Below are 22,324 nucleotides of genomic sequence, written 5' to 3' on the forward strand. Positions count from 1 at the left end.
ATCCTTCAATGAAAACTTTATTTGCCCCTGGAAAGTCATCAGTTATAACAAAAGGCTCATTTAAGAGCCGCACTAGGGAAGATACACAATCATTCTAAATAAAATTGATCAATAAAACAAGCAATTTTATGATTATTGTAAGCGTGAAAGACTGTGACGGGATAAAAATACATAGTTGCATTTTCCAATGGGAAATGTACGTAGGACTCTTGTAGCATTCATTTTTTTCGTCAACTACTATTTGTTTTATGAAACATACGATAATTAATCCCGATACCTCACCTTTAAGGTTATATTGAATGCGTTTTCTCAGAGAACGTGTCGAACTATGTTGCTTTAAGAAAACATTTTCCAAAGAAAGTCCCATGCTTCAATTTATAAGCGAAACAAATACAAGGAAAATATCGTCGAAAGTTGTCAGGAATTAAGTCTTATTCCACAGAGTGTCGTCTTCAGCTGGAATGTACTCAATCAAGTAGCAAGTGGTTTTCTTCAGGAGAATATTACTTTCTTTTCTTTTCACAAATACAAAACCAGAATATGTATCTTTACAAATAAGATAATTCGACAGCTGCGCAAAAGTGCTTAGAGCAATATTTAAGGGAAACAACATGTGTTTGGTTTAAAATGTACTGTGAATATTCTTACGATACTACTGAATAACGACTATCATTTTCAAATATTCTGCAAAATATAAAAGTCAAACGTTCTATCGTTTGTCATTATGTATGTCAGTATGTCAGCATGTCAGCATGTCAGCATGTCAGTATGTCAGTATGTCAGTATGTATGTATGTCAGTATGTATGTATGTATGTATGTATGTATGTATGTATGTATGTATGTATGTATGTATGTATGTATGTATGTATGTATGTATGTATGTATGTATGTATGTATGTATGTATGTATGTATGTATGTATGTATGTATGTATGTATGTATGTATGTATGTATGTATGTATGTATGTATGTATGTATGTATGTATGTATGTATGTATGTATGTATGTATGTATGTATGTATGTATGTATGTATGCATGCATGCATGTATGTATGTATGTAGCATACCATTCATGCAGATAGGTAGGTAGGTAGGTAGGTACTTGCATTTATCATACATACTATGCCTGTATTGCCATTCTCCTATTGTTTAGACGGTACTGATATGAATCCGTATTTTAACATGTTAAAATACGAATTATATTTTCACTGTAACCGAACTACTTACAGCGACGCGTGTGCGTGACCTTCTCTTGTATGCATGACCTTCGTTGCTAAGTTCATATATATGTAAACGTTAACAGCTAAGCGAAACAAGACTTGTTAAACTAACGTCATTGTGATCATCGTCAAAATTATGTTGTTTGCAGTCATTCCATTGGCGTTGCACTTAGGAACAAGAACAGAAGTACCAAAAAACATACAAACGAATTTGTATGTTATGCAGATACCTGTCATCGTTCGCGGTCGGTTCCATACTGTGCAGTGTTTTCATGTCGTCTACTCCACGCTGATGAAGATTAAGCTTACGGTCCCCGTTTGACAGTGCACCATGATAGAACCGCTATACGACAAGTTTCCTGTTGACGAGTTTAAGTAGATGGTGAATTACATCGTTTACAGCCATAAATGAGGCAAAAAATCGAACCGCACTGAAAATGCTCGCGACAGACAAGGTGCACATATTATCCGATTTGTACCTGTTAATGAGATTCACAGGGCTTGATCGTGTCCGGTGCGAGTTTCGGATACAATGTAAGATACTAGGGAAAGTCAAATGTTCGTTTAGGAACTTTAGGTTCTTCGAAGAAGTTTAGTTCTATTTAGGCAAGCCAGTAACGAAAAAATATACGAGCAGATGATGTAATACCTTTCAAATGTTTTATTCGTGCATGCAGCAACAAAATAACGATCGAGTTACTCACTTCACGTTTTCCTAAACCGCTCACAAATTCCTTACTAAGATGGTAAATTCGGCACATTTGACGTCTGAGGACATGTATAATTCTTGGAGATAAACTTACTGGTACGGCTTAAATCCACTGTGCATTCATAGATGTCGCAGAGCTGCTTGCTCTAGCTCTATACTCTCAGACCGATCAGCTGTTCATACTCGATCGAGTTTGAAATCGAACACTGGCGCGGCGCGAGTATTTTGATCCGATTTTGGCGGGCCTAACAACTTTTGCGAAGGGATGAGGTTATCTCTCAGAACACAAAAACACACTCATTTTACTCACCCCAGCCTGTGTTTTACGCCCACCGCCATTTTAAGCTCAAATAAATCTTCAAATTGTGAAAACTTGTGTTGATATCTTAATGTTTGTTTAAATTGTTCGCTTTAAAAGTGTGCCATAAACCCTCCCTTGAAGTGGGAATTGCCCGACAGCGGGATAATATAAAGAACATTTTTGAGTACAGCGAAGAGAAAACAAGGTCGATTTCAGTTGATTTCTTCGCAAATTTTGGAACGTCCGTAGGGAAACAGTCGTAACCAAAGCATGCATGTATGATAAAGGGATTATTACACGAAGTTAGGGCGATACCGCGTCGTATTCTCTTGATGTGTCCGCATTTTGACTCGTTGCTGCCCAACTCGTCAAAATACGGACACGTCACTCGAATACGACTCGCTATCGCCCAAACTTAGTGTAATAACCCCTAAATGTCATTTCGTACATAGTACATATAGTGTGTATCTATTTATGGAACCTATCCGGTAGACCACGAAGCAAGATCTAAATACGTCATTTTTAATCCCTGACATTTTGCTTTAGATTATATGTGAAGTGTTCATGAACATGTTTTCAGTTTTTGTTCTTTAATGCAATTTGGCAATTAATTTTCATCTAAGATAGATCTTGTTGTAAAGTGATGGTTTTACTTATTTTGGGATGCAGTTTTCATCTAGCGTCCAAATGTTCCTCTTTGCAGTCCATCGTTAGCACCGATTTCGAATCAAATAAAAGTCAGCGTTCATTAATTTCCAATCGTACATTCCAATCAGTTTGTTTCGTAACACTTTTCATTTGCAGCCTTCTTATAGTCTGGAGTGTCAGCACACGCCTTTTTAACGTCTATGAAATCCTGAAATGAAAGTATTGCAAAACGTTGTTGATACTTCCCCAGGGTTCGAACATATTACGTTATGGGGAAAATTGACAAGCCGTTTCCTATTAGCAAATCAAAACGTTTGATTGCCATCGAATTTTTGTACTATAACTAAAGTGCCGGATACAAATAAATAAAAAACAAGGTGACCATTTTTGTCAGGATTGAAGCTAATAAACATCGCTAGATATTCCACCATGATCTGCATTCGATTTGAAAAACCGTTTACAAAGCGGAGGATTACTTGTAAGATCCAAATAATTTAAGTCATTTTTAAAATTAGTAAGGCTATTGGACACAGCAATTACCTCTCTACTCTTGGCCATGCTTCCGAGTTCAGTGGCGAGTTCGGAGAAGGACGGTCGCTCGGTTTTGTTTTCAGACCAGCACCTCACCATAACGGAGTACCTATCGGTGGAGCATAGCCTCATGTTATGAAAAAAACGTTGACGTCCAGTTTTATCGCTCTTTCTCTTATTTGAGAACGTCATGTTACAGGACGTTCACACTCACAAAATACTTTCTGTTCACACTACAGTTCAATTCCTGCCCCCCCCCGGAACAAATTTCATTTCAGCTAAAACGGATAGGTACAAGAGCTAGACATACTTGAAAAATAGGAAACAAGATATTTCAGCAACTGTTACATGTTTTTATGCGTGTCATACTTGCAGCTTTCGGACCTGGCGCTGGATATCTGACAGCAAGTTTGCACTTTGGCTGGTAATTTTGAGTTTGTAAAAATATAACAAACCTGACTGATTACGCGAGCGTTAAAATTACTTTACCAAAAGGAATGGAGCGATGTGAAATTGTAAAAGTAGGCCTACATCCTTTGGAAATTTCCATATCGGTTGTTTGTTTGTTCGTTTGTTCTGCAAACCTATTGTATTCTTCGACTAAATAAGCTGTGAAAGGGGTTGATCTATACATCAGATGCTGATATGTCGGCGGTTATTACTTACAGTTTAGAGTCACAATAAACTGGTCTCTTCATCCGATATCCCTTTGAAATAAAATCGTTCACCTTCATCACATTTTTGGCTGTCGGGTATGGTGTCTTACCTTTTTCCATCAAAAAACGAAAAAATATAATCAAAGATGACGCAGAATGGGACCAGGGCAAATGAAACACGGTCGTGATAAAAGATATTTGAAACACAACAGAAAGATTTTGTGTAGCTGTAATGTGGACAGAGGACTTCGGTGTATATAGTGGTATGGCAGCACATGAAAGGAAACAGCTTTCAAGTATCTGTGATGCATTTGTTTTGCAAAGAGTGGCTCTATCTATGTCATGGGCGATTAATCGCACGAATCAATCAATTCCTTGATCTCGCAAATAAAAAAAGTAAGACAAATCAACATGATTTGTAATCCAGTTGGTTTTTCTATACGATAACAAACATTATTCACTTACTGGATTTTTGCGACGCTGACATAACGCTTTTGTATGTCCGCAGTTAATTAAGCAAGTCAACAATTAAGGATACTGAATATCACCTGTTCACGCTGCATGTTCAATTTTTTAGTGATAGTTTTGCGACTACGCTTACCTAACGCAGTAATCTCCCACAATACAATACCAAAGGACCAGACATCACTCATTGTTGAATACTCCCCCGAAAAAAGTGTTTCCGGTGCAAACCATCGTATGGGCAGGCGTGTCTTACGCTGAAACATGATTGATGTCAACTATAAATCATGATATCTAGTAATCTTCTTCATGACAGTCAAAATGATAACACACTTGCAAAGCTTCAGACGCCCCTTCAGACCGGTCAATTACATTTTGTTTTTACTGATACGGCATATACAACGTCGCATAATTATATGACAGAAATAAACCATACCATCCCAGAAGCGATATAAACAAATGCTATGAAACATTTTTGATATTCCCTTTCCTTTTGCTTCTGTGCGTTTGCTTGATTGACATTAACATTAATTGTTCGAATGCCCAAGTTCGTGTATCAATTTTAATAAACAATTTATTCAAAGGGCCATTGCATCAGTTAGGTAAAGTGAAACACAATATATTACGAGATATTTGTTTACCTCTTTAACTCTGATGGCTTTAATGTCATTGTCGCCTCTGAGACCGATATTTGACAACTTACAGGTACGCTTGTCGTTCGTTAGAAGAACCGTCTTAGCAGCAAGCTCCCCGTGTACAAACTGTATTCATTACAGGGTTAAATGTTATAAAACTTTTCATATCGCAATCTTAAAATCAGAAGATTCGACAAAACACAAAGAATCTAATGCAACATGTATGTAACAAAAGAAACCTGGCTCTAATTCTGCATTTTAGAAAAAAAAACACAAAATGTGGAATCAATGTGCATTATCGATTGTATTGTAGTTTTAACGATATAAGACAGACCGCTACCGTTCCATTATATCATTTTGAAACCTGTTTTCTGTCATGATCTTACGTAAAATACTCGGGTTGTCTTACGCAAGCGCATTACGTCAGCGGTGTTGCTGCATGGCATTCAGTGACTACTTGCAAGCTATTTCTTGAATGATTGACTTGATGACTGAATACCCAACGTTTTTGAAACACATTACTGATCAACTCCTTGACTGACACGGGGATCCGATGTTGCTGTATACTGTGACGGGTGATGCTTCAACGTGATTCAGGATCTACAGGCGTGGAATTTAATTCATGCAAAAATGCGTCTGCGAAGGCAGGATGACGGATTGAATGAGTTATACTCATTGGAAAGCAAAGTTGACAATGCTTTGCAAAAATCTTAGAACACTCACCGACTGAGAAGCTAGGTACTGCATTCCGATAGCAATCTGCCGTCCAAAAGAGACGAGATCTTTACTCTTGATAACCCACTTCATTAGCGCTGCGTTCGCGTAGTCACTCGTCCTTTCTCGCCGGTAATCTCGCAGGTACTTCAATAGGTTGCCTTGGCCCATTAACTCCATGATAACGTAAATGGGTTCTGGAATGACATTTCAGACAGTTTTGAATTTTCACATATGGCAACCAGACCGCTGACTTTTAGAATATGGAATGGACAAGCGTCATATAATACATTTTAAAGGTAATGTGCGCCTCACATTCGTAATCAAGAATGAAATCGGAGGTCACCGTGCAAATTTTGGTACTATAGAGAAACAAACTACACAAACTTTACCGATATTTGAAATTTAAAATGGTTGCTATCCCTGTGTTAACTCTCTTGAGAAAAATAAAATTTTCGAATTTCAAAAAAAAAACTTTGATGGTAAAAGTTTTCTTTCTGAAAATGCTTCAAAATAAACCCCTACAAGTGAACAATCTCAAAATAAAATTGAAAAATGTGATAGTCGAAATACTTTTCCCCGGGTAGCCTTCTACATAAAGTTTACTTCTGTTTTAATCACGTTGTACAAGTATATTTATAACCAAATGAAAACATGATGGTTATGCACAGGAAACGTTGTATAAACATGACGTTCAATATTGCATATTGCTTGTTAGAGCAAAGAGATGGCAAGAGGTTAAAACAGGTATGCAATTGAAAGATAAATAGTGTGTACAACGTTAACTTGAATACGGTATACACACAAAACTGTCAGACTATCGGGACAAGGTAGATTACCTTTGTGTGATGGTTTAATTATTCAAAAACTTTCTTTTTAATTTAAACTTTCAATTTTTCAATTTAATAGGGACTTGAAATCATAATTTTGTCGTTCTGATTTGTGCCCCTTTTAACATTTTTTAGGCGAGGGGTGGAGATTAAACTTAAACATAATATATGTTTTGATTATCCAGGATCCTTGCTATTAATCCTTGCTATTGATAGTGGCTTACAAACAAGGTTCACCATAACCCGACTTACCTTCTTCCGTACAGCAACCAAGGAGGGGTAGTATATTCCTGTGTGGTTCAACACGCTGCAGTATTTTCAATTCTGCCATCAGTCTTCCTTTGTCATCATCAGAGGCACTGTCTATGAACAAGACAACGAGGCGTACTCATATCAGTAAAACGTTCATTGAAAGTGACCACCATCGGGGCGCCGATGTTGTGCTGGTAGCTGGTACCATGAAACATTGAGCTAATATTGGATTGTGAAGAATGCAGGTATGCGGGCAGGTATGTGGATTAATTATATTAGTTTATTATTGTCAGACGGATCGTCAGACTGTTAATTTGTCTAGTTTCAAAAGAGCTAGACGGAGAGTGACATTGCATGGTAGCTAGCTAGCAAGCTAGCTACATAGTTAGATAGATAGATGGATAGATAGAGAGATAGATAGATGGATAGATAGATAGATAGATAGATAGATAGATAGATAGATAGATAGATAGATAGATAGATAGATAGATAGATAGATAGATAGATAGATAGATAGATAGATAGATAGATAGATAGATAGATAGATAGATAGATAGATAGATAGATAGATAGATAGATAGATAGATAGATAGATAGGTAGATAGATAGATAGATAGATAGATAGATAGATAGATAGATAGATAGATAGATAGATAGATAGATAGATAGATAGATAGATAGATAGATAGATAGATAGATAGATAGATAAAGATAGATAGATAGATAGATAGATAGATAGATAGATAGATAGATAGATAGATAGATAGATAGATAGATAGATAGATAGATAGATAGATAGATAGATAGATAGATAGATAGATAGATAGATAGATAGATAGATAGATAGATAGATAGATAGATAGATAGATAGATAGATAGATAGATAGATAGATAGATAGATAGATAGATAGATAGATAGATAGATAGATAGATAGATAGATAGATAGATAGATAGATGGATGGATAGATAGATAGACTTGCTGAATAATTGTTTGATTGATTGTTTGATTGTTTTTATCAGTTGATTGATTGATCGATTAAATTGTTGGATGACCGATTGCTTGATTGACTCATTAGTATATGCCTAATATTTACTTAATAAGATGACCCAGTGGGAGGCAGATAGTTGCTTCGACAGGTATGATTAAGATGGACAGCAAGATGTCTATTTTAGTGCTTCTGCCAGTGAGGTATGTGCACGTTCGATAGTCCTGTGACCAACATCGATCAGTAGAAAGACCATTGTTACGATGAGAAAGCAAAATGACCTTTTTTCGAAAAACGAAAGAAACAAACCAACCTTTGACAGTCTTTACAGCCACCACTGTCATGCCACTTTTGCCGGCAATTTCAGACGCCGTGGCCATGTTCACTTTTCCGAATGATCCTGTGCCGATGATTTGTGACATTCGAACGTGCTCACGTGGAAATTCGTGGAAGCGTTCGCAGAGTTTCATGTAGATGTCATCTGTACCGGTACCAGGCTGACAAATAAATGTATGCATGCGATTCTAAAATCGTACAATGGCGTTGGAGCGGATATGTTGCAACAGAGACTACCCACATCAATGATTGCGTCGTTACAAAGAAGTTCTGTACAAAATCTATACATGGAAATTTACAGAATTTATGCGAATCGCTTTATACTGACATCTTTTTATCAAGCAAAAATAGGGCGATGATAACAAATGGCGTAAGCGACGACAGTAGAAAATCTGGAGATGGTTTAAAGCAACAACAACAAAAAGCAAAACAAGCAAACAAAACACATGAATGTCGCAACTTTACAACCTTTGCCTTCCAAGTTGTATGGTATAGAAAAGATATTGTTCGAAGTGAGTACCAATTTACTTCTTTTTTTCATCAAATATAATTCACAGGAAGTTTTACACAGACTGGCGATAGAATGAAAACAAACGTTTTCCAAGGAATGTTTGTGTCTTACAGGTGAAGAAATTATGAATAAGAATACTTGGTCTGACCTCCTCTGTCTCCGTGAAACACAAGTCCTGATAACGATCTTCGTCTTCATGTTTGTTCTGCAAAACGATGGGTTGAATCCCATGATTTTAAAATAGATCACACCTTCAAGTTGTGTGTCCACTGTTAAATGTATAACCTATGCTTCACTAAAAGTGAATTATACAGAGTAATGTATGAGAAGGTTTTTGATCTCATTCTTGTCAGTTCAGTGGCGTAATTTTGTTGATATAGTGTCAGGTAACAGTTATCATTTTAGTTTACTAAATACAAATCCTATATTGTTATTAAGGCACACCTTTTATTGTTTTATAGACAGTCATGATGTGTTAGGCAGTCGTGTTCTTTTCACACGTCAACATGGCGAACAATAATGATTCTTAACTGGTATTCTCTGAATCACACTCTTACTACCCCTATAAAACACAAGTTTGTATTTTGACAGTTTTGAAACATATATTAACAATGTGTTAAAAGAGATGCAACATCTTTTGCAATGAAGTAAGCATCGTCATCAAAATGATCTAAATCATCGTCATTCCCTCTATCTGTCTGTCTATCCGTCCGCCCGTTTGTCTGTCTATATGTCGGTCGCTCTGTCCGTTTATCTGTTTTTATCTCTCTCTGTCTCTCTGCCTGTCCTTTTCTATGTGTCTGTTTGTTTGTGGGTGCGTGTCAGTCTGTCTGACTCTTCCTACGTACCTGTCCAAAATCTTCCAATGTGGATCCTAAAGACGTCCTTTGCGCATTACCTTGTCTCTAGATACAAATCATTGTGTTAAATCATTCACATGATTCATGGTGTAACTATTACAAGTACGCCATCAAGGATAGGATGTATCACACCTATTTGTAACAATCAACCCAATTTGTAACAAAACCTAATTTTCAAAAAGACTTGGCCGTATTTGTTGAAATCTTAATGAAATATGCATATTTGTATGTTTAGGGGCAATTGTTTTTTCTTGTCGAAACTCATTGTTTATGAAACTGCTTTTGTTACAATAGGGTTGATACACAGGATAGGTAATAATCAGATACATTTACAGCCAGATTGATATATCAATGAATCGAGAGTCACGAGAGAGAGAGAGAGAGAGAGAGAGAGAGAGAGAGAGAGAGAGAGAGAGAGAGAGAGAGAGAGAGAGGGGAGAGAGAGAGAGAGAGAGAGAGAGAGAGAGAGAGAGAGAGAGAACAGACAGACAGACAGACAGACAGACAGACAGACAGACAGACAGACAGACAGACAGACAGACAGACAGACAGAGACAGCAGACAGAGAGACAGACAGACAAAGACAAAGACAGAGACAGAGAGACAGAGACACAGACAGAGAGGCACAGACAGACAGACAGACAGACAGACAGACAGACAGACAGACAGACAGACAGACAGACAGACAGACAGACAGACAGACAGACAGACAGAAAAATGAAGGAAAGAGGTGTTGTGATCCTTTATCCAATCTGACAGTTGAATAATCAGATGGAATTCCTTGATTACCGTTATTGCCCACAATGCATTGCAGAATACTACCTACCGACTCTCTGCATGGAAGCTGTGCTTTGTGTGAGCAGAGGCTAGGTCTATGAGGTAGGTCTTCTTGTAAGAAACCGAGACGACGTGGTTGGTCATTTTGCACGGCTTATGAACTTGTAGGTAGGTTTTTCACATTTGTTACAATGCGGGATTTGTAACGTGTTTTCATGACGTATTTTTGAAGTTGGGGCCACGAAGGGTAATGAACGGGCGCTATAGCCCGAATAAAGACAAGGTTATAGGTGTTTTATAACACACCACAAGCTCATGTTGTATTACGTTATATTTTTTAATGTTTTTTGATATTTTGCACCGCAGCAATCCATTGTAACAAGTTTACATGACGATATTTCCACAGCGGTTACAGTAGAACATGGTACCATTTTCTTCCAAAAAATATTTTTAGCACACCTAGCAATATCCTTGGCAGCACTTGAATCTTGTTCGTCGTGGAGCTGTTTAATTTCCGGCGCTGTTGGAATGGAAAATCTTAGTTTTAAAGATTGGCTTTTCGCTCAGCCCGGGCGCACACCGCGTTCTAGTGACCCGCCATTGCAGCAAAGCTGCAGACGACGATGTGGTCACGTGACCGGACACTTTTCCAAACTTGGTAAAAACTATTTTTCTGGGGAAATAGTTTTTCAAAAAATCCCCTCTGTCGTCACTTTTGTCGATTCAGTGGGGAAGAGACGTATCCATTTTCTCGTCACGTGACGTATTGTGTCGAATCGCAAGACGGAATGAGCATGTGGCGTGTTATAATATTTAATAAGAAGTCTTGTGCTTAATGTTTTTATTTTTGAATACCAATAGTTCAACAAGGAGGTAATTCTGTTCACACTGACATTGTGACTAGAATATGGCATCGCCATGCCGCGGCCGTGGATTAAGATTGGTTGATATCACGATCTGATGATTCAAAGAGCTAGTATGCATAGCGTGATGTAAATTTCTAGTTTCTCGACATACCAACCCTTTGACGGAAGCTTTTTTTACTGCTAATGAATTCATTCCGAAGTAAAACTGCTTGGAGGACGTCGTATGCATCAGTTTCCCGCCGAAGTGAGTGCAGTTACTCAAGAAATTCGTTAACGTAGTAACAGGATCGACATGGACTCTGAACTCTTAACAACTTTGGACAGAGGCCATTGTGCAAACACGTATGTATGTAAACTTGGATAGAGGCGTGTCTAGAGTTCTCTTTTAGGTTTCAACAGTATTGCTGGCTCATCAATGTAGACTTCTTTTATAATAGTGTGTAGGTAATAAATTTCAATACAAAACTGCAACACGATTGTACCACACTCATTCCTGTTGTTTGTTTGTTTGTTTCTTTTTCTTGTTTGGATAATGAGCCTACAGTAGACTGGGTTTAATGTCGGCTCGCTAATAAAAGACAGTGGAACTCCGTGTCGCACATGTTACTCGAGATAAGTGCATATGGATTTTCATAGAACTATAGTCACGTCTACCTTACCAATAAATTCTTTCTCCGTTTGTATAAAACACACCCGAGAAAAACAGCACCGCCGATAAACAAGCAAGAACATGTCACAATAATCGCTGGCCAATACCAAGGAGTAGAATCTGAAGTAGAGTAATACACAGTTTGACAGTTTAATTGTGCACGTGATGTGAACTATGTGCCACATGGTAAAAGATTAGAATTTTCACAGGGTGAATTCCTTTGAAACATTCCGATATATTATTAAGCACTACTTAAATATCCACAAGAGCATTAAAATTAATTCAATTACAATGTTACATGCATGCCGTTTATAGTAAGAAGGTGATGGTCAGAGAAGAATATGCATATTTTATGAGAAACTCTCCCGGTAACAGAGAATGTAGTTTTAATTGACTTACCAAACATGAAAGACTAATCTAAATTCATTAGAATGTTATGAAAACATTCCGTACTTAAGAATTTCACTACTTGCTACATTCGAGGAACACAAGATATCTGAGTAGTGATCAAAAATAGATGTACACACGTATAAAAGATTGAGAGGCAAAGGCAAAAATACCACGACATATCAAAATACATGCTTACCTTCTGAAGACAGTCCTATCCTCACCAATTTAATTTTGCACTGATCTTCAAGCAAGTCGTTCGTAGCAGTACTGACGTACTCTCCATAGTCTGCATTTGAGACGAAAGTCAAGGTTAGCGTACTTGTTGTCTCGGTTCCCACTGTCGTCTCTTCTGAGCTACCATCGACTGATTTGCCGTCTTTGTGCCATTTGAAAGTTGGCGCCGGATTTGCGGACACCACGCAGACGAGCGAAGCATTCGCCGTAATTTCTGCCTCCACTTTGTCGCTAAATTTTGATCGCTGAATGGAGGGTTTATCTGAAACAATAGAAGACCAGATGTGAACTGAATGTGCACATATGTTTTACAACAGGTTCATTTTTTAATAGTAGTACGCTTCACAGAACAATGAGATATATGTAGCAGATTTCATCAATATTCGCACAGTACTCTCAGAGTTAAATCTAATTATAAAACTTTATTTAATATGCAAATGAGCTGTTTATTAACTTGACAGAGTTTAATGCTTCATGGGGCAATTAGATGTCTAACACATGAATATATGTAGCACGTTTCATCAAATTTAATGCTGTAATTCTGCAGTGATATCACTATTACAAAGTTCATTAAATATACACACGAACCCTTAGTTAACTTGATACTGCTCAGTGATTCACGCGACAATTAGGAACTTATCAGATCAATATCTGTAGCAGCTTTCACCAAATTTCGTGCCGTAATTTTAGAGTTGTATACCTAATTACGAAGTTGATTAAATATGCAAATGAACCCTTAATTAACTTCACACTAATATTTTTTTTTACACAAAAGTTAGATATTTTTCGGATAAGTATCTGCAGCAGATTTCATCAAATTTGGTGCAGTTATTTCGGAGTGATATGACTAATTGCAAATGTTCATAAAATATGCAAATGAGCTATTTAATAACTTGACACTACCTAATGCAATTGATTAATGGTCTTTTAAGTGAACAAGCGCGGATTCACTTTGATGTTCTAAATAATGATCCTATAAATCTTATCACTTGAGTATAAGTTGTAAATTTATTATGATTGTGAACTTCATTTCCGGCATCATAGATGTTGATTCTTCTCTATAAATCGCTTAAGTGCAAGAGCTTTTCATGAACGAGTTACAACGATTTCTAAGCATTTTGGCAAATAAAAACTTGAGGTCGTCAATCAAGGAACAATTAATTAAGCAATTTTAAATATCTTTTTTTTCCCGCAAGACGGTTGTATTTACAGTTAGGCTATACATAGACTAAAAGTTTACTCCTTGTCGCCTACGATCTCCTGGAAAAGTTACGCAAAGTTTGTATTCACTGGGACCATTATTTTCTCACCTAATCCAATTCAAATTACTTCACAATTTTTTTATATTTATCTTTGACGGCTAACGTTTGTTAAAACTGCCGATGATTTTGAGGACTTTATATCTTTTGGTCACATTACATGAGTGCAATGGCAGTGCTTTCAGTTCTTTACTTACAGAGTACATCCAGATAGGTGGTGCTATTGCCAACGCCAAGGGTGTTGTCATAGAACGTGTTACTCGCCAAACAGGTGTAGTACCCAGCCATGTCTCTTGTAACGTTGGTTAGATCAAGGTCCGCACCAGACCGCATTTCGCCGTTGAGCAACACCCAGCCTATGCTGTCTTTCGCCGCCGGATTGCTGCTTTCCAAAATACACGTAAGCGAGACGCTCTGTCCTTCTTTGCGTTCCACGCGCTCCCTTGTGCTAACCGTCGGTGGATCTATGAAAAATCACATACGATGATTTTCGTTACGTTTATCAAAATTTATCAAATTTACTTTATCAATTTTTTTACTTAATCACAATTTTTAATTGTTACTTTTAACAAAATTTTGTTCACATCTGAGAACGACAGCATGGACGATTAATGTCCTAACCGTACATGCTTATAATTATGAAGTTTTCGAATTAATCGTGAATGTATGAAACTGCACATTTAGTTGTCAACTTTGTTATTATAACTTGATATGTCATTTAAAGTCTAATTCTTTTTACTTGGTGCGGACGGAAAAATATTAAAAAGTAAGATATTTTACATGAGCTCAAATAGAGTTTGCATAACTCAAATATGTCTTGAAGCATTTCTACCAAATTACATCTCAGGTCATATATCACGCAAACTATGTACGTGATTATAATTAAAAATCAAAATGGATATTCCTTTCGCATTTAGAAACCAATGTGGAGATACAATTTTTACAAAGGCAACTTAGCATTGCTATCAGCATTCGTATAGAATAACATTTTCAATCATATATCTAACATTTTCAATCATATATCCAATATTTAAAAAAAAAACATTGCACTGATTTTATAATTTGCAATGTATTTCACAAGCTTGAATAAACACTCCAAGAGCTACGTTGTTTTACAAAGACATGTTGATGTGGAAATCTAAATGTCCCATTAGCACAATCATTATTTGATAAACTTATCAGACCCATTCTTGTGTATGGTTGTGAGGTGTGGGAACACGAGTTTACCTCAAAATCTGCTATAGAAGACGTTCATCTAAAGCTTTTGCCGGTTCTTATTGGGCATTGCAAGAAACACATCAAAACTCGCAATATACAGCGAACTCGGTCGATATCCCATCGAAATTTTCATTCAAAAACAGATGATCAAATACTTTAATGGACTTAATAATAGTGAATACTGTTTGTTAAAGGAAGCATTCCTTGTTAACAAAACTCTGTAAAGCAAGTGGTATTGTAAGATTAAGTCAACTGTACTTATATCGGAGAAATGCAACTTGTTAATTCCAATCAAATTATTACTAGGTCTGAATCGACCAAAATTTATGGTAAACTTAAAGGCAAATACGATGAAATAAAAAAGATAATTTGAATCAATCCAATATGGCTGCCCCAGATTCATTGCGTGTATTGTAATAAGATTCTGCCATATGTCTTAGCAATATGAATATATTAAGAAGAAACTGCTTAGTCCCTAGGAATTAATTTCAAGGATGGTGGAATAATCTCATTATAGTAATAGTTATATTCAATTTATGCAAATTTTCAAGAGTCTATGGAAGATGTTAACCTCAAATATTGTTTCTTTTTGTCAAATAATTCATCTTTTACTTTAAAATGAATTAAATAGTTGGTTTCATACGTGATATATAGTCAAAATATTATTTTATCAAAATGCTGGCAACCATGTTGAACATATGCGGATAAGACAATGTCCTCAAGGTAGATTCGGGTGAACGTTTAATATGTTGTTCTGGATACCTCTCGAAAATGCATTCCGAAGAAACAATCTATTAATAATTTTGGTTGGTCTAGCCCTATATTGACTAGACAAGTGATTGTCACTTTACAGTGTAGACTGATCTAAACCTACCATGCTCATCGTCCTGTCATAAAATTATTGTAGAAGCCCTGGAATTAAGACTAAGAAGGGTACAAACAGAATGCAAATAACTCCTAAATGTGAATCAAAATTGGTAGAGAGGGAGTAAAACATACTTTTCAAGATATAATATTGACACTGACCTGCTGTCGGAGGTGCGCGCGATGGTTAACACTTACATTGTACATGGCGAACAAACGATTTTGAACTGGTGCCACTGTCACCGTGCCAGATAGCGTTCCATGCTAGGCATGTGTACGTCCCTTTTCGATTGCGCTGGATATCAAGTAGAGCGACAGTGCTCGATGCAGTGACAATGGTTTCCCCACATGCAACCTCTTCATATTAATTTATATATATTAGACATATTTCCCCTAGGTTGGTTCGTGTTCAAGTGTTTGGTATGTCAAACTCCAAAATGCATTTTGAAGAAGCGATATGTTATGACTTTTTGATAGGTCTAACCCTATTTTCACTAGACTACACGAAGCGAATTCTACTCTCTAGTGTGGATGGGTCAAAACATACCATGGTTATTGTCCTTTCAGAATATTATTGTAGAAACCCTGGCGTAAAGACTAAGTAGGGAGCAAACAGAATTGCCAGTTATTCCCGCGTCTGAATCAAAAGTAGTGAAGAAAGTAAAACCTACTTTTCAAGGTATAATCTGTATAATCTTGAGAATGACCTGCTGTTGGATGTGAGAAAGATGGTAAACACTTACATTGCACATTAAGAACAAACGATTTTGAACTTGTCCTACTCTCGCCTTGCCAGAACGTGTTCCGTGCTCGGCATATGTACGTCCCTTTTTGATTGCGGCGGACATTTGACAGAGTGAGCGTGTTCGATGCGGTGACAATGATTTCCTCGTACAGCCATTCCACAGTTGCTGCTTGGGTTAGATTCTACACTGCAGACTCTGCTGTACGTGCTGCCTTCGACTACATCATCATTGGCACCCACAAGGCTTATCTCAGGAGAATCTGTACATGAAATAAGTGAAACAAATACAAAAGATAGTTGGCGAGAATCGTAACATCCAAAGTGCACAGCGCTTATCAGAATGATTTATCGCAATTACACTAAGTGATGTACAATTAGAATCTTAGAGGGCTGGTTAGGAAATTTGAAAATAATACGTTTTGTGACAATATTTTCTCTTGATTTTGCAAGGGTTTTGCATAATTCCCCGCCCTAAAAAGCTTCACATATATTTTTACAATCAGCAATGCTGTAAAGAATTGTCTTTTTCAACTCTTACTCCGTAGACTGTTTTCCTATGTTGAAGATCTTGTCATCATATGAAGTCACAAGACCTTCAATAGGAATACTATTAAAATGTGTTACAGCTGTATGAAAAAAATACGACCAATATAATCAAATCGCATAATAAGAGAGTAATCACCGGAGGTCAGCGTAAAGCTCAACCAGCCGTCTGCATATCACTTGAAGGGTGACTGTTAAGTCAAAGGTGTCGTGTACAAGGCCAAGGTATCATTTTGGACAGCATAGAGAAGGTTTACATCGACCTCACTTATGACACTTCAAGTATAGCTTCGCTAATCACATGCATTCTGAGCATATTGGCAATTACAAATTGGTTAATGGAGTCTGAACCTTAGATTTCATATTACAAACTGTACAAATGTTACAGTATACGTGTTACATACGAGATTGCCTCCTCGATTTAATCAATGATATTTATATTCCATTTGTTCATTTTGCTGTACATGTAATATCGGTTTATGCATTGTATTACAACTCAACTAATCATTTGTCTATCCATAGTTTTGATCATTCGTTTCATTGCTCACTCGATTGTGTGTGTGTTACATTTCTAGTACGAAAGCGCAGTTAACCTCAACTACAATCCCCAGGGGGGAGTATGTTCTCTTTTTTTAAATGATTCAAACGTGAATGAGAAATCAGGATGTTGTTGGTTGGGTCGGACAAATGCATTTGACTGGTTAATCGGAGAAGGGTGTGTTTAACAAAACATAAGATTTGTAAATAATCAACGTCACTCTATTGATACCTACACTGCACATCGAGCTTGAACGAGAGAGACCCACTCCCGCTGTCGCTGTTCCAGAAAGTGGTGTTGGCATGGCAAGTGTACGTCCCATTCTGATATCTTTGGACATTCTGCAGATCGAGAAGTCCATAGTTTTCGACGACCTTGCCTCCATGTATCCACTCCACAGTCGCACTTGGGTTTGAATAAACAATGCAAAAATTGGTGTACGATTCGCCTTCGATGACAGCGACAGATGGACCTACAGCATTTCGTAGGCTTACATCAGGAGGATCTGTCGACGAAAGAAATGGTCTTATAATGTCTTATTGTGTTGTCACATAAGGATTCAAATAAATATTTTCGTTACGTTTTTGGGGGGTGTTCTTGCTGACATTCTTACCTTTTTCGGGAAGGCGCAGCTAGCACTTCAGTCTAACAAAAATCTCAAATAGGCCAATGTCGCACCAGTTCAAAAACTGTATTTTACCAAAGACCCAGCCCTCAACCATGACAACTTAACTGGCACCCCGTACACACAACTACACTCTCTTCCTAAACAGCTGTTTCATTCTTGCACAGACAATGTCTCGGTTGCAAAAGACTCAATTGTTACCTGCTGTCATTAAAGTGACACTTGGTTGAATAGTTAAACCTAGCCAGTGCATTTCATCTTTTGATCGTGACGTTAGCTAGGGAGAATTTTCCCTTTTCAGATAATCGGTCTTTTGTCGGCCGTTTCAGAAATATATGAAATCTGCATGTGCATACACACATTGCATAACATATACTAACGAACAAACAAACAAACAAAAACAGAAAAACTGAAAATCATCAGTGGAAATTAATCAGTCATTTTGAGTCATTATCTTACAGAAAAAAATTATATAGTGTCTTTTCTGTAAACCGAATACTGTATATTTATGCCGATGCCTGAGCTAAAGGCACATAGTTTTTTTATTGCATCCCGTTACGAATCAATTAACAAACACTCTTTGTCAAAGTACAAATTAGGTCAAATGACTAAACCGTATTAAGTCAAACACGGTCGGTCCAGCAACCTTATCAGGCCTATGCTGAAGATAGGAATTCACTTTTGGATTCGATAGTTTAGCTGGAAAATAATTCAATTCAATTCAATTCAATTCGATAGAACTTTATTTATCCCAAACACGGGCAATTAAAAAGCGTGGCTCAAAAATAGTGCGGACCTTACAACCATTACTGGCTTTGGACCGCCAAACGATTGATTTGAACGTCGTTTAAACTACCTGGCACCTGCACCTATCAGTGTTCACTGTCTGGGGATCTAATAAAAGTTAACGCAAGAACTCTATTGTAAGTGATAGAACCAGCTTGTTGAATAGACGTTTGCTGTGAAAACAATCTACTAATTTATTTTGTTTCTTGTTGATTGTTGTAAGCTTTGACACCTGCATGCTTGTTTGGTTTGAAATTCAATTTGAAGTACTTTTGTAATGATATTTTTCTTCTTGAATCAAAATGCGGACTGTTGTGAATGACGGCTGTAGCATTGTGTGGTAACATGAGAAGTTATTAGGCCGAAGCAAATCATAAACATGAGCATGAATGTTGTCAAAATTACCAGTGAGGGCGCTATTAACATCAACAACTTAAAATTACCAAGGACTTACCAACGCGAAAAATTCATCACTGGTCAAACTAACATTGATCTAACACCTGTCAAGAGGATTTGTGTCGCTGAATGTTTAAAATTGGAAAATTGAGCGCAACGCTACTGTGGTAGCCTTTGGGAATTAATTTATGGCCGAGACTATACATAAAAGTAAACTTGATGCAATCACTCTTACAACTTTCTTATTGTTAAAAGAATACCAACATAAATCAAATTGCTTTGTACGAAGTCAAAAAGCAGCGACAACAATGGTAATATGAACAATTTAACATGATTTGAAAAGAGGTTTTTGATTACTTACACTGTACGTCAATAATAAACTCTTCCGAACAGTTTAAGGACTGCAACTCGAGACAAAAATACGCGTTTTGGTACTCGAAAATGCAGGTATATTCATCTCCATCTTCACTACGATCAAATACTCTTTTCATGTAATCATTGGTCTTTTCCTGTGTTCTGGCGACCTCTTTGCCATTATTTCTCCATACCAACTGCCCCGGGGCGTCATCTGGCAGATCAACCCAACAGGTGAAAGTCACGGAATCCAAGTTCTCGATGACACTCGTGCCCTTGACGTTACAGAACGGTCCACTCTCTGGATCGTTTCAAACAACAATTATTTTATTTCGTAATTCTTTGCAGTGTTTTTTTCGGAGGGTCATTGTTCATTTTTTGTTGTTTACATATTTTTTAAATATGAAAATTGGTAAAAGAGTGACAACACGAGAATATATGATGAATATATTACCTTGTCAGGTGGAAAGCTAACACAAATGGCAATGTGTACATGTACCTAGCTTGCTGGCAGGATCTGTATCTTTGTCTAAACGTTCAAATTCGTAGTAAACAAAATATTCCATGCACATGTATATGCTAACTCATAAAATACAAAATTGCAAGTGCATGAAAGTTATGCATGAACTTATATTTGGTCATAGACTAATTCAACTAAAGCTATCATGGTATACATTGTCTTCCGAAACAGTTACACTCACCTAAAACGAACAACCTAGCTGCCGTTGACACGCCAGTTTGATGCACCGTGCATTCGTAAGCGGATTCAATACTCTTTTCGACGAAGTCAATAAATAGGTGAAACTCGCCCATGAGGTGATCTCCGATAACTTTGAAATGTTTGTCGTAAGTCTCATTGCCAGACGAAATTTGCTGATATTGGCCATAGACTTCAGAATACCATGATATAGTGTCCCCCAGGTCTGATATACTGCAGTTCAGTTGTGCAGAACATCCTCTGTATGCCAGCGTGTCAGTGGGGATTTCAGTGAAGGGTGGTTGCGATTGACCTGGAATTAATTGAAACGGCAGTAATGTTACCTCCAGTCAAAATAAATGTTTTGATTATTTCCCAAAAAATGTTCGACGAAACTGGAAAATGTTTAGCAATACCATGGACAAGCCTGTAGTATCACAAAGCTTTTAAAAAGACGAATACAAAGACGTTCGCTTGTCATGCAAAACTTCTTTTTTACGCTGTTCTCAATCTGTGAATAAACGACAACATTCTCTCTGGAAATACTAGGATTATTTCCTTGTTCATTTTTATTTCCCTTTTAGCAACGGACTCTAGACTTCCTTTCAGCAAAGTCTGACGACTCTGTCAGCTGAAAGTTTCTTGCAACCTTATTATGTTTATACAAGGATATGAGCAGTGGAAGACAATACGTCAAAAAACAGAATCAATGAAACAAAAACTTCCCTCGAAATTTACTGTTTTTTATTCCACACAATATGTGCCTTCAAGGTGGGTTTAACAGTACCCTACGCATGTTCTGCCTACCATGTCGACTAAAATTCTCTGCACGCTTGCTAAACAGCGTTATTGTTTCCGCCATTACGCGCTTTAAAGTCAGAAAAGGGGTCTCAAGACTATGAAATTGAATGCAACTTCTTTCTCCAAACGCTGTTAAACAAAAGCATACTCTACACTCACCAATTCCCAGGAAGCACATACAGGCGCAGAGTGTCAGATAAAAACGGCTAGACATGTCGGCACAGATTCAAGCCCAATTGTCTTCAAGGAAGCTAGCACTTGGCCTTCAAGGCACACTTCATACCGATGAAACAGTCTAAGAGAAGGAGAAATATTAAACGATTAATCAGAACCGATATTTGACTACCTAGAGTAGTAATTGTAAGCGACAGTTATCATAGGCGTAAATTTCAGTATCTTAACAATAGCACTGCTGGTGCGAAAAGTTTGAATCACACAAAAGTGTATACGAACAAAAACCCAAAACTATGATATCGCAATGCATTACTCTAAAAAAGATTAAACTTCCTTCTGTGACGAGATATGATATTCAAAAGCGTCGTTTGATGTCGACGCAAGGATTGAACCTGTTAAAAGTTCCGCCCGAACCTAAAATGTAACAGTAAGTTGTCTCTGTCGAATTTGCAGAAACATTCACATGGGCGTCTTGCACTGGCATTGTAAACATTAATCTGAATATCGCAGCAGGCATTGTTGCTTTACGCTGAGTCGCAGTCTACAGTCGAGTGTGGTACGGTAGTGTGTCTCAAACTCATTATCCTGGCACTTCAAACAGCTCTCCGCCTCTTTGCGAAAACATTTTGAAACAATAATCACAAATTTTGCTGTCTTAGTTGCTGTAGACTGAAAGAGACTTACCGTTTTAAGTACGAGGTGTGTTGACGTTAAAGCTGTTTTTTCAGTGCTTGGTACGGTGAGGTCTGAAGTGCG

The 22,324-nt window shown here is 37.3% G+C and overlaps 2 protein-coding genes and 1 long non-coding RNA gene across 3 annotated transcripts; all 3 read right to left on the minus strand.

Moving 5' to 3' along the window:
- On the minus strand, positions 1-14,285 carry LOC139129853 (tyrosine kinase receptor Cad96Ca-like). The gene is made up of 13 exons (XM_070695534.1): positions 14,025-14,285; positions 12,531-12,830; positions 11,955-12,064; positions 9,641-9,697; positions 8,941-8,997; positions 8,259-8,442; positions 6,959-7,069; positions 5,886-6,073; positions 5,169-5,288; positions 4,667-4,784; positions 4,076-4,175; positions 3,419-3,518; positions 1-3,086 (listed from the first exon to the last, which is right to left on the minus strand). The coding sequence occupies exons 1-13, from the start codon at positions 14,158-14,160 to the stop codon at positions 3,003-3,005; spliced, it is 1,665 nt and encodes a 554-aa protein (XP_070551635.1). The 5' UTR covers positions 14,161-14,285; the 3' UTR covers positions 1-3,002.
- Positions 14,286-15,729: 1,444 nt separating this feature from the next.
- On the minus strand, positions 15,730-20,468 carry LOC139129210 (Schwann cell myelin protein-like). Its single transcript, XM_070694850.1, has 4 exons — positions 20,396-20,468; positions 19,904-20,197; positions 17,971-18,240; positions 15,730-16,914 (listed from the first exon to the last, which is right to left on the minus strand). Exons 1-4 carry the CDS (start codon positions 20,466-20,468, stop codon positions 16,688-16,690), a joined length of 864 nt encoding a protein of 287 aa, XP_070550951.1. The 3' UTR covers positions 15,730-16,687.
- Positions 20,469-20,603: 135 nt separating this feature from the next.
- On the minus strand, positions 20,604-22,324 carry LOC139129854 (uncharacterized). Its single transcript, XR_011551703.1, has 3 exons — positions 22,253-22,324; positions 21,554-21,689; positions 20,604-20,906 (listed from the first exon to the last, which is right to left on the minus strand). It is a non-coding gene; the product is annotated as an uncharacterized lncRNA (long non-coding RNA).

This window comes from Ptychodera flava, chromosome 3 (genome assembly GCF_041260155.1).
Source record: "Ptychodera flava strain L36383 chromosome 3, AS_Pfla_20210202, whole genome shotgun sequence".
NCBI lineage: Eukaryota > Metazoa > Hemichordata > Enteropneusta > Ptychoderidae > Ptychodera > Ptychodera flava.